Raw genomic sequence first — 13,472 nt, 5'->3', positions numbered from 1 at the left:
ATAGAAATTACCATCAAGACAAACAAAATTTAGGGAATTCAAAAAATTGTCATCTTACTTTTCTATCAACTATTCTAAAATGCTGCAAGTATACCTTTTTTATAAAGTTTCTGCATAATATTTCAATCACAAACCTGTATACATGAAGTTTTAGAGCGAGAGCACACAATGACTATGAAGGTCTAAACACCTGTGAGCTGCTTTGAATATTACTCAGCTGTAAATGCTCGTCCTTGTTTTCTTGTTACAAAGATCATTGGACATTTGCGTCATTGAATCCAAATATATCTTCTGATTTATCTCTTGAGAGATTTCAGACAACGATGATGTAATACTATGCTGAAGTTAATGATCTGGCCACTGCTTTAGTTTTGATATAATTTTTTATTTCACTAGTCTGCAAACAGGCCTCAGAGTTGCTCTTTCTGTTCTCAGTAACTCACAGATATAGTTAATGTTAAGTCTATAATGTGACACTAGCAGCTGCAGTACAGGTTACTAGCTTGTCTATGCATTGGGCATTTTGGGTGGAAATGGGATCCACTGAGGGGACAATTAAAATATGCATAACCCTATGTAACAACCAGTGTTGGGTTCATTAGTCAAAAATATAATTTAAAATGCTCTACTCTTTTAAAAAATTATTATTACTTCAATTACTTTTTTACTACTATCAGGGAGTGATCAATACACTATTACTTTTCCATTACACCCCACACAACTGGTAGGCCTAATTGTGTCTTTCTCCCCAAAATTTCGACTACACATGTAAGCCTCTTTGTGAATGTCAAGCTATGTTTATATGATTACATCATATTTAGAAGTCAGAATCATTAATGGTATTTATTTTCCACTAAATTATGTCATCTGATGGCCATTAGTGGTTTTCAGAGCTCCCTCTGTGAAATCTTCCTGTGATATCACATTCAAGATTGCTGTTATGAAGATGATTGGCTGCATATACTTCACTCATATCACATGATCATTATTCCCTCCCTATCTAGAGGTTGAATATCATTTGACATTCTGCATTATGTCTCGGTAACACAATACTTGTGTCCCAATTCAGCATTTGCATCCTTTGATCCTTCCAAGGCCAAGTACAACCACTTCTCCACTTTCACTGTGGAGTTCAGCCCGGCGTAATCCGTGTGGTTCCTGCAAGCCCGCCGGCTGCTCCTTCATCGAATATATCGGTGTTCTGACATAAAATGCTACCTATTGTAACAGAAATTAGTCGAACCAGACAAATTAAAGAGTCTACCAAAGCTGTGCGTTGCAACACGAGCTGAATTCCTCAGGAAGTCATAAATCAGTTCTAGTGCCACAAGAACCAAGCAAGATGACCAACCAACTTGTTCACACAACAGCTTTCAACATGAACACCACTAGAGCAATTATTTACAATTTCAGTTCGGAGAAGAGATTGTCAAATTTGTTGTTCGTAATTGAAATGCAACGCTGGACATCACATGAAAACCCATGAGAGTACTGCACAAGTCCCATTGACTTGCTTTTAGTCCCTAGCTGCTGCTATTAGCCATGTCGGCTTTTAGCTCCAGCCTTGCTTGTGCGATCAGTCATGCCTGCTCTTAGCTTTTAGCTTGTAGCTTTGCTACATAGCTTTAGCTTTTAGCTTCTAGCCATGCAGTTTAATCATCATTGTTCTTTGAGCGCGGTTCTGCATGCTTCAGCCTGCACGCCTGCTACTTAGCAACGATGAGAAGGAACACAACCTAGTCTCGTCAAACTTTATTTCTTTTCTTTTCCGTTGGAGAGTTTCGTGTTCTGAGTTAAGTTTTGTAACGTCGAGTCTCCGACGCCTGACCTCGGGTGCCCGTTCAACTTCGACCAGCCCACACGACTCTGCCCTTTCAGCCAACGGAGAAGGGTATTCCTGCACAACCGGAGGCTACAGTTACAGGACCGCAATTCTGTGACCGCAGCTTTAGGACCCTAGTATTTTTGTGACAGCGCCACCTACTGTACTGAATCAACACTAATTAAAGATGGGCGACGTGGACAGCAACCAGACGGTGAGTATCGATATTTAATTAAGTTTTATTTTATAACGTTTAAACGGTGCAAAATTTACATAGTGAGAACTGCTACCTATGAATTAATAATTAAGAATTTGTGAGCTAGTTTTATTAATTACTACGACGTTAATTCGTGGCTATGATTTCATAAATTATAATTGTGTTTTAATGACAAAGTATTATAAGTGAATCTAGCCTGCACATTAATTAAACTTATCAGATGACAAGAGCATGGTTGTTGTAAGGTTTGTAAGATTTACCTGCAGCTTAATGTATTAGTGTGAATACTGGCTTAATAGTCGTTGTTTTACCATATTTAGGTATAAAATATATTTTTCATAATTAAACTGCACTGACTGCCTAGTTGCAGTATGTGTTAGCATGTTGTTTTGGCATTGTTTTGCAATGATAAATTAGGCATTTGGCAATTTTAATAGTTTGTTACAATTTGGCCTAATCTGCAGGTCCACTCCACATACAGTCCATTGCTATCATGTGTTAGTTTCTGTCATGTTTTGCATGGCCAATATGAAGTGATTTTATGGATTCGATTAGGCTCATTGTAGGACAGATGATTAAAAAAGGCACTAGGGATATTTTCATGATCTCAAAATATTCTAACAAGTACACTCTCACTTTTCCAAGATACATATAACGATCAAAAAGGGAAATCCCTGCCCGAATTGAAGAGATGCACCACATGCTGCAAGGACTTTCACTTTTCATATATATATATATATATATATATATATATATATATATATATATATATATATATATATATATATATATATATATATATTCCAGTTGAATATGTTAAACAAATGTTTCTTATTTATTTATCTCTGTCTCTCGCTCTCTCTTTCTCTAGAGTTGAAGCCTACAGCCATTCTATCCATGCAGCAACTGATGGAAAAGGGGTTCACTTTGGTGCTGTTGTGATGTTGTCACAAAAATGACATGTATATACAGTACAGACTAAGAGTTTGGACACACCTTCTCATTCAAAGAGTTTTCTTTATTTTCATGACTATGAAAATTGTAGATTCACACTGAAGGCATCAAAACTATGAATTAACATATGTGGAATTATATATGGAATTATATACATAACAAAAAAGTGTGAAACAACTGAAAATATATCATATTCTAGGTTCTTCAAAGTAGCCACCTTTTGCTTTGATTACTGCTTTGCACACTCTTGGCGTTCTCTTGATGAGCTTCAAGAGGTAGTCACCTGAAATGGTCTTCCAACAGTCTTGAAGGAGTTCCCCGAGAGATGCTTAGCATTTGTTGGCCCTTTTGCCTTCTGTCTGCGGTCCAGCTCACCCCTAAACCATCTCGATTGGGTTCAGGTCCGGTGACTGTGGAGGCCAGGTCATCTGGCGCAGCACCCCATCACTCTCCTTCTTGGTCAAATAGACCTTGATGCCTTCAGTGTGACATATATAATATGTAATATGTAATATGTATATAAATAAACATTCTTGAATCATTCTTGTGTCTTGTCTTGCCTCTCAAAAACTTTTAAAATATTGGCAGTAATTTAGTGACTCCATATGCTGATTCCAACTTTAACTTACCTGATAATGAGCTAATTCACCTTAAGGAAGTGAATCAATATACTGTATAATTCAAGAGACAATTCAAGACTTTTAAGGTTCTTCATTTTTTACAATTGTTTTAACATTGATATACATCAATTTTACAAAATTGATATGTCATTTATATTTTGTGTAAATTCATGTTTAAATTTAAAATTGTGACTCAAAGCACACTTAGTAATTTAACTCTGTTGCATTTTGAAACAAAAATCACATTTAAAAACATGCTACTGAGATTAATATATTGATGCTATATACAAAGTAACGTGACTGCAAACTAAACCAACAGGATACTAGAACTGCGTTCCTGAAACTGCAGCCATCGCTATATTGGCCAGTACGGTAGGTGGCGCTGTCAGGAAAAATTAGGGTCCTAGAACTGCGGCCCAGATCTGCGGTCCTGAATCTGCAGCCTCCGGTTGTGCAGGAACATACTATTGAGCCAACGCCCAACAACCACGGGCTTCCCAAGACGTCACTTCAGCGACTGAACTTCCAGCCAATCAACGACCTCGGGATAGCCCTTTCACCGAGACTCCTTTTTCACAGGAGACGCAAGTAACTTTACCTCCAGACTCTGACATTTGTGCTGGTGTATCTAATATAATTTTAACCCCATTGAGGAACTCAATGCGAGCGTTAATTACGTGATTGATGGTTGTTCATGTCTATGCAATTTAACGTATTGCTGTGAACTTGGGATTCCATATTTTCATTCTCTTAAACTCATCTTTCCCTAACTTTCGATCTTCCTTCAACTTGTGTGAATGTGTGTGCGTGCGTTTATGTGTTAGATTAGTTTATATGTCTTAGATTTATCTAATAAAGCCTTATTCATATTGAAAAGAAAAGTATCTTGTGTTTTGTGCTTACAAGTTAATGTCTTAAACTGCCGATCTTGTTACTGTGCTAATTAATAGTGTTTTCACTATAGTTTGGATATTAGTATCCAGCGCAGATTTGATGTTAAACTGCTAGTTCCCTGAATCGCAGGGCGTCTCAGTGATCAGCCGTGAAACAGTGATTCTGTTCAAATTCCCTTTAAAATCTTAAATGATTCCCTTTGAGCTAAATTGACCTGTTTCCCTTACACTATCAAAACTGTATTCCTACTGTAATGGAAAATGTAGGGCTGGGGAAGGTGTACATGTTAATAAAGCCTCACACCTTATTAAAATCATGCTGGAAAAAAAATATCTGATAAGTTGCAATTTTCACATTTGAATTATGCTACCATCTGTTTTAAGGGGAGGTAGCAAAATCTGACGGTAGCACAAATTATGAGAACACCGTCCATTCCTCACTCAAACCTGCTGGGTGTGATTGTGTGTGTTTCATTGTGAAAGTGAAACTACTTTGTTTGGCCTTCCAAAAGGGGACACAACTAGAAATCAGTGGTTAAGTTGTTTTACAACACTGTTCCAGAACAAATATTCAGATGGGTACAGCGTATTTTATGGAGGACTGTTTTCTGAACCTGCAGAGTATCCTACAATGTGTCTTCACACAAAGGCTGTTCGTATAAAGTGGGGCAGTTCCAACTTTGCAAGAGCAAGTGCTTCTGACTCACAGCCTGTAATTAAGTTTTTTATATAAAAAAAATTGGCCACTGATTATTCAAAGGTAAGTTTTGAGCAGTGTAGAGTAGTGCTTGTTGTTTATCGTTTCTCTGATCACAAATGCAGACATGGTTTTATGCGTACACTGTGCGATATGCAACACAACTTTAAAAAGAAAATATATGTTGGAACCGCAGGCGGTGAGTAAAACTGCTTCAAATATCTCTGTGTTGTTAACTTAGCTATCGGCGTGTAAGCACATCAAGTAAACAACATGCGATGTTGTCATCAAACTGCACGAGTAAAACTGATTCAAATATCTCTTGTGTTGTTAACTTAGCTATCGGCGTTTAAGCACATCAAGTAAACAACATGCGATGTTGTCATAAAACTGCACTTTCCACATGTACAGCTTAAAAAAAAAAAAGACAACAAAGTAGAACTTAGTCATTTTCCAAAACCGCTAAGCAAATATATACAGTTTAAGTACATACCACGTCGTTGCTGAGGCTGCTCTTGTTAAATTTCAGCCTCTGGATCTGATTCTGGATCATAAATATACGCTGAATCTGACTGTTAGCCATGGTTTGTTTTGGTTGTTTTTTTTTTCCACAGCTTCCAAACGCTCTCAACGCAAAAGCCTACTGGCACTCGTGATTCTTTAGCTCCGCCCACACGTCACGTTTCCAGCTGGTCGTGTTTTTCCGGGAAAAATCGGTACAGACTATCTTTCTCTTATGAATATAATAAAACCAAAGACTTTTTGGAGTTATGAAGGATGCAGTACTACTCTATAGGCACTCAAGATTAACAGGATATTGAGTCAAAACGAGCATTTCACCCCCCCCCCCCCCTTAACGAAATAAAAAAAATGAAAAACAAAAACTCTTTCATTATAATCACAATCCATAAAAATGCACTTCTCTCTAAAGGCAAGTCTAATGGAGAAGGGCAAGTCAGGATTGGCAATTCATCCTTGCGACACAGAATCAGAAAACACTAGTAAATAATTAAAATATCTCCGTGCTATTTCACCCTGTCACATTTATTTAGTATGGTAGTTCTTTTGCGTGGATTTGAACGCAGAACTGTTCAACTGCTGACGGCACGCACTGCTGCTGCGGGACATGAAACACAGTCGAGTCGCTCTTCACAGGCGTGGTAGCACGGTCTTGTGTTATTTCCACCAGCGCAGCAATTATTATTATTTTTCCATCACTAACTGATATATGTATAAAGTATAAAAATAAGGAGAAACCTAAGACTTGACCGGTTTCTGAACTATGATGTAAAAATTTGACCGAAGCCGGCCCGAGTGGCATAAAAACGAGGGGGGGGGTCCGCCAAATGAGGTACCGTTTGAAAACTATCAGTGTAGCTATAAGTTCACTTTTAGTATGATTGCAGTACAAACTACAAACATATAGGTAAACTAGTAGTGTACTCAATGTTTGCTACTGTTAGACTTAAATGATAATTAAAAGTATACTTTTATATACTAGAATATGGGACAATTTAGTGCCAATGAGTATTTATGCTTAAAAATATACTTGAACTTAACTTAAGTATACTTAGTAAAAGAGACTTGAATCATACTATTTTTTGTAAGGGTATGATAGAGCAGCTCCTTCATGTAATCTTACCTATGTAATCTTACCATGTTTAGTATCTATGAATTTTTCTTCTGATGATCTAAACGAGAGTGTATATTATATGTTGGTACATAGGCAATATATTAGTGTTCTAAGAATCTTTAGTAATTTTTCATCAACACCCAATCGAGTCCAAATGCAAATTATTACCATGCTGTCAGACAAAGGGCCATGAAACTCTCCAGTACCCCCCACTTGGAATTTCAGCCTTTCTCATTGGACTAGCCCATCCCGAGAGGTGTGAATCTTATCAGACTTTAAAGGCCTCACATCAGTGACTCGCCTTCAGTTGGTGGTTCTGTTAGATTCTGAGATGGGGATTCTAATCTAGTCTTTTAAGGCAACCGTAAGTTCCTGACAGGCCTCTGTCTTGTCTTTCCATTCACCAAAGATCCTAGGATTTCATCTGATGTCTCTCTCAGCTCTTTTTCACTTTCCACTGGAAATAAATTCCTGACCACCACAGAGTCAGAATAAAATGTTTTTGGTGTTCATCACTTTTAACAGTGCCATTTCTAGGCATAGGTAAGCTAGGCGGTCGCCTAGGTCGCCACCAGCTGAAGGAGTTGTACGCTGAACGTAATTATGACATTGATAATAGAGAGTTGTTGGCAGTCAAGTTAGCCTTGGAGGAGTGGCATCATTGGTTGGAGGGCTCGGGGGGTACCTTTCATTGTTTGGACCACCCACAAGAACCTTGAATATATCATATCCGCCAAACGCCAAACTCTAGGCAGGTTGGGAAAGCTCTTTTATTTTGGTCGGTTTAATTTTTCCATTTCCTATCATCCAGGTTCCAAGAACATCAAACCTGACGCATTGTCCTGCATTTTGACCAATCTGAACGCCCGGTTTCTCCCGAGTACATTGTTCCACATAATTGTGTGGTTTCAATGTTGACCTGGGAGATTGAGTCGAAGGTCTGCATGGCCTTAGATGGGGTAGTGCCTCCACCTTGATGTCCTCCAGGTTGTTTAGTTGTGCCAGAGAAATTGCGGTCCAACATCATCCAGTGGGTCATTGTTCCAAGGTGGCTAGTCATCCAGGATTCAATCGTACCATTTTTCCCATTAAGTAATGGTTCTGGTGGCAAACTATGGCTCGCGACACTCGTCGTTTTGTATTGACCTGCTGGGTCTGCGCCACTAGTAAGTCTTCCACTCGCCTTCCTGCTGGGCTTCTTTAACCGTAGTCAGTTCCTTTGAGACCCTGGTCACATATTGCGCTAGATTTCGTTACAGGTCTCCCTGCCTCACAGGGTAACATGGTGGTTTTGGACAGGTTCTTGGAGACTACGCATTTCATCCCTCTGCCCAAATTACCATTAGCCAGAGAGACAGTGTTTGCTGTCATAGACAACGTGTTTCGCATCCATGGCCTCCCGACAGACGTGGTCTCTGACAGGGGTCCCCAGTTTATTTCCAAATTTTGGAGAGAGTTTTGTCGGTTGCTGGGGGCGAATGTCAGTCTTTCTTCTGGGTTTCATCCCCAGAGCAATTGTCAGGCAGAGAGGGCCAACCAAGATTTGGAACGAGGGTTGCAATGTTTAGCGTCACAGAATCCATCCTCTTGGAGTCAGCATATCTCATGGCCTTGAGTATGCGCATAACTCATTACCAGTGTTGTCCACAGACCTATCTCCATTTGAGTGTAATTTAGTGTACCAGACACCAATTTTTCCTATTCTGGAATCTGAAGTCATGGTCCCCTCTGCCCACAAATTCTTCCAGGGGTGCAGAAACATCTAGAGTACGGCCAGGGAGACCCTTCTGCAGGTGGGCAAAAGGGTCCGGGGCGATTGTCACTGGTTGAGACCTCCCATCTATGTCGCTGGTCAAAGTGTGGCTTTCATCTGCTGATATTCCTCTCCGCTCATTTGTAGAAAATTAGCTCCTAAATTCATCTGCCCATTTACCATCACCAAGATCCTTAGTCCGTTGATGGTCTGCCTCAAACTTTGTCCGGCATACCAGAGGACTCACCCATGTATCTAAAATCAAGCCAGTTTTTCATTCAACTATTAATCCCCCTGTCCCGTTTCCCCCACCGCTGTGAATCATAGATGGGGAACCAGCCTATGGTGACCCATACTCAGAATTTGTGCTCTGTATTTAACCCATCCAAATGCACACACACAGCAGTGAACACACACACCATGAACACACACCTGGAGCAGGGGGCAGCCATTTATGCTGCGGTGCCCGGGGAGCAGCTGGGGTTTTGATGCCTTGCTCAAGGGCACCTCAGTCGTGGTATTGCAGGCCAGAGACTTGAACCCACAACGTTAGAGTTAGGAGACACACTCTCTAACCACTAGGCCATGACTTCCCAAAAGTACTTGGTGGACTGGGAGGGTTACAGTCCGGAGGAGAGGAGTTGGGTTCCTGCCTGGGACATATAGGATCATTCCCTGATCGATGCTTACAATTGCCAGGTAGGACCCTCTACCAGCATCAGGTGACGCTCCGAGGGGGTGGGGTAATGTCATGGTTTGCGGGTTTGTTTGCTCATTCTGGGGTGTGTTCTGCGCTGATCTAATTGCCTATCAGCACCAGCTGCACTGACGAGCGATCAGATCAGTCGCAGGTGCGTCTCGTTTGTTAGTCCTATATGTAGGGCTGTGTCAGTCATGTTCAGCATCAGAGTTTTACTGTTTTAATAAAAACCTGTGCCTACACTTACACTTACACTTACACTTAATGTGTTGCATATATATATAAATGTCCCATGATAGAAGAATATATTTACAGAAGCAGTACACTTTAATTTTAGACATATTCCAAGGCAGAAACAGAAATTGCATTAGCTATTAATTTACATTTCAGTCCAACTTCCACATTTACCTTCAGCTCTCTTTTACTATTATTGTACAATTTAACACTGGATAATGACTTGACTATTAAATGTTGAGTAGATGAGAAATGTGTTAGAAAATTTCATGAATCAAAAATACCTTAAAATGAAATGAAGATCATAACTAAACTATACAACTGAGTGAGTTATCTGTGTTCTATCTACAACTTATATGCAATAAATAAATAAAATAAATAAAATAAAAAAGTGGGCAATAAAATATACTTACTAAAAAAAAATTGTACACCAGGGAAAATATTCACTATTTCACAAATATGTCATTGATTCTCATTATGTTTAAGAAAAGCCAGAATTACAATTTATATAAATATATAAACAGGGCAAAGTGTAAACAATGGACTCTATTGTATTAAAGCAATTTCAATATTTTTAGTGCATCATATCTGCATGTTCACTTTCCTATCTCTAATTTTTTTCTTCAATGCATCTTTGATGTCTTTAGTTCTGAAGCAGTAAATCATTGGATTGACAACAGGTGGGAGAAGACTGTACCACATGATTAACATAACACGAATGCCAGGTGATATTGCTATTGTCACATCATGCACATAAACAACACATCTGGGCACAAAATACAGACAAATGATGAGTAGTTGAGGAGTGCAAGTTGAGAATGTTTTGTAACGGGCCTGAACATCTGTGATTTTGAAAACAGACGTGATGATAACAATAAAAGAAAATATAATAAAAATCAAAGAGCCCAAAAGAACAAACATGGCACATAAAAATGAAAACAACTTTTTGTGCCTTGTATCTCCACAGGACAGTTTAATTATCGAATTCTGGTCACAGTAATTTTGGGTTATTACATTAGAATCACAGTAGGGCTCATCAAAGGCATGATAAACAATGACTGTCAGCCATGAAATACAGATGATCCAAATCAATGCACATGCCAATAAAATAGTCTTATTTGTAATAAGGACACAGTATCTCAGTGGGTTACACACTGCAACAAACCGATCAATGGACATTAATAGCATTAAGAAAGAGTTAATAGTCCCTAAGTAGTGAACAAAAAACATCTGCACAAAGCAGCTATAAAATGGTATCTCACTGCTATTGAAAAAGTATTTTGCAATAGCTTTAGGCAGCGTGACAGTTCCAAAAGCAAGATCAGACACTGCAAGATTACAGAAGATTAAATAGGTGGGTTTCTGAAGGCTTCTCTCATAAACAATAAATGAAATGATAAAGAGATTTCCTCCTGCTAGTGTCAAGTAGACAAAGAACAAAAGGGTTCCCACGGCTCCATAATAGTGTGGATGCAGTCCTGGAAATCCCAGCAGGTAGAATTCAGTAAAGACAGTGACATTTGTGGGAGTCATGACTCTAGAATGACTTTGGATTTACCTGATGCAAGTTCACTGAAATATAAAAATTATGACAATTAAAATGACAATTACACAAGAATTTGACTTTCATTGCAAAATAAACAGCATAAAACTTTTCATTTCTGGCACAATTGCTGCGGTTATAAAATTCTTCACAGATTATATTGATAATCACATTCACATACATTACCTCCATGGAAATTATTCTGCAATAAGCATAATCTATTAAACTTGCATTATTTTAAGTTTGATGGAGAAGATTCACAATCACTATTTGCATTAATCCACAAAAAAAAAAAAATTTCTCCTTGTATGTCCATTTAACAATGATATACATAGTCACCATTTATGAAGACAAATAAGACTAGAGGGACCTCCCACAAATTGACGTGTTGTTTGGAGTTTCTGCTGTCTCATTTATTCATGATTATGTTATGAACAGTTTGGTTTTTTTGACACTAATATGCTTGAGTCCTTGCCATTACTATTGTCTCATGATTTTGTAACCTTAATATAATGCATTGAAATATATCAATATTAAGTACCATTTTCAGTAGGCCTACCACAGGTTAAACTGTAATGTGAACATCAGGCCTAAGTTACAGTTTATTTTACTTTTGACTATAGTCAAATAGTTTTAATAAGTACATTTAAGTTATTATTATTTCCAATGTCACAACACTTCTCACAATCAACTTCCTGACTGTTCCAGTATGGCGGATGACTAACATATAATATTCCATAGAAACATTATCTAATAAGGCATCTATGTAAACATCTATGGGTCAGAACCTCCCAAAGCACTTCATAAATTGCACCCTGTTTATTGATGCTGTGCAAAATATTAAAACAGTTTTAAATTAATCTGCTTTAAAGGGGGGGTGAAATGCTCATTTTCACTCAATATCCTGTTAATCTTGAGTACCTATAGAGTAGTACTGCATCCTTCATATCTCCAAAAAGTCTTTAGTTTTATTATATTTAATAAGAGAAAAATAGTCTGTGCCGATTTTTTTCGGAAAAACACGAGCCACTGGAGGCGTGACGTGTGGGCGGAGCTAAAGAATCACGAGTGCGAGTAGGCTTTAGCGTTGAGAGGGTTTGGAAGTTGTGACATTACCGTGAGGAAAAAAAAACATCATCCAAAAGAAACCATGGCTAACAGTCAGATTCAGCCGTTTATTTATGATTCAGAATCAGATCCCGAGGCTGAAACTGAATGAGAGCAGCAGCAGCAACGACTCGCTCCGAGCGGGGCTCGAACCCGGGTCTCCGGCATGGGAGGCGGACGCACAAACAAGGAGGCAGAGACATTTTAAGCAGTTTTACTCTCCGCCTGCGGTTCCAACACACGATCGTGACCCTTTTTCGTTGGGATTGCATCATCCTTAAGAAAAAAACGATACGCAAATCCGTCGTCAAACTGGGCCTTGTTTGTAAAACAAGCATCTTCGAAAATGCAGGGAACAAACAAAAACACTTGCACAACTCCGTTGATGCTCTTTAAAAATTCAAATTAATTCAATTCAATTCAAGTTTATTTGTATAGCGCTTTTTACAAAACAAATCGTTACAAAGCAACTTTACAGAAAATTATGTTTCTACAATATTTAGTAGTAGCTAGTAGTTTGTGCACATTTGACAGGATTTTAGAAAAAATAAAAATAATAATAATAATAATAATACAAGACGTAGTCAGATAGACGATGAACTATCAATATTATTAATTAAGTTATTATATGATTCAGTCACACATTTAGCAATAATTGTTAGTTCTGTTTGTTGATTCAGGGTTAGCATCATCTGAGGTCCTCTGAGGGTCAGCATCATCTCTTCTCAGGTGTTCTGGATCCAGACTGGAGCTTGTGTAAATCCTAGTTACCACGGGATGTGAATCCCGTGGCGAAATATAGAAACAAAATAGAGACATCATTAGCATAGCTGCTGATCCAACAAAGTAAAATTAGTTTAACCCAAGCTAATGAATAAAAATGCACCTTTGATCAGATGCAACTACACTCACAAATAAAAGATAAATTATTCGAATGCTTGACGAAAGAGATGTGTTTTTAATCTAGATTTAAACAGAGAGAGTGTGTCTGAACCCCGAACATTATCAGGAAGGCTATTCCAGAGTCTGGGAGCCAAATGTGAGAAAGCTCTACCTCCTTTAGTGGACTTTGCTATCCTAGGAACTACCAAAAGTCCAGCGTTTTGTGACCTTAGGGTGCGTGATGGGTTGTAATGTGGTAGAAGGCTAGTTAGGTACGCAGGAGCTAAACCATTTAGGGCCTTATAGGTAAGTAATGATAATTTGTAACTGATACGGAACTTAATAGGTAGCCAGTGCAGAGACTGTAAAATTGGGGTAATATGATCATATTTTCTTGACCTCGTAAGGACTCTAGCT

The 13,472-nt window shown here is 38.5% G+C and overlaps 1 protein-coding gene across 1 annotated transcript; it reads right to left on the bottom strand.

The window, feature by feature from the left end:
* Window positions 1–10,105: 10,105 nt before the first annotated feature.
* LOC113115515 (olfactory receptor 52K1-like) lies at window positions 10,106–11,056 on the bottom strand. The gene has a single exon (XM_026283105.1). It carries the CDS (start codon window positions 11,054–11,056, stop codon window positions 10,106–10,108), a length of 951 nt encoding a protein of 316 aa, XP_026138890.1.
* Window positions 11,057–13,472: the final 2,416 nt, after the last annotated feature.

Source organism: Carassius auratus, chromosome 15 (genome assembly GCF_003368295.1).
Source record: "Carassius auratus strain Wakin chromosome 15, ASM336829v1, whole genome shotgun sequence".
In the NCBI taxonomy this organism is placed as follows: domain Eukaryota; kingdom Metazoa; phylum Chordata; class Actinopteri; order Cypriniformes; family Cyprinidae; genus Carassius; species Carassius auratus.
The sequence above is the reverse complement of the archived record's forward strand: the minus strand, read 5'-3'. Positions and strand labels throughout refer to the sequence as shown.

Coding starts and splice junctions, on each gene's coding strand:
- LOC113115515 (XM_026283105.1), bottom strand. CDS start 11,056: ATGACTCCCACAAATGTCACTGTCTTTACTGAATTCTACCTGCTGGGA.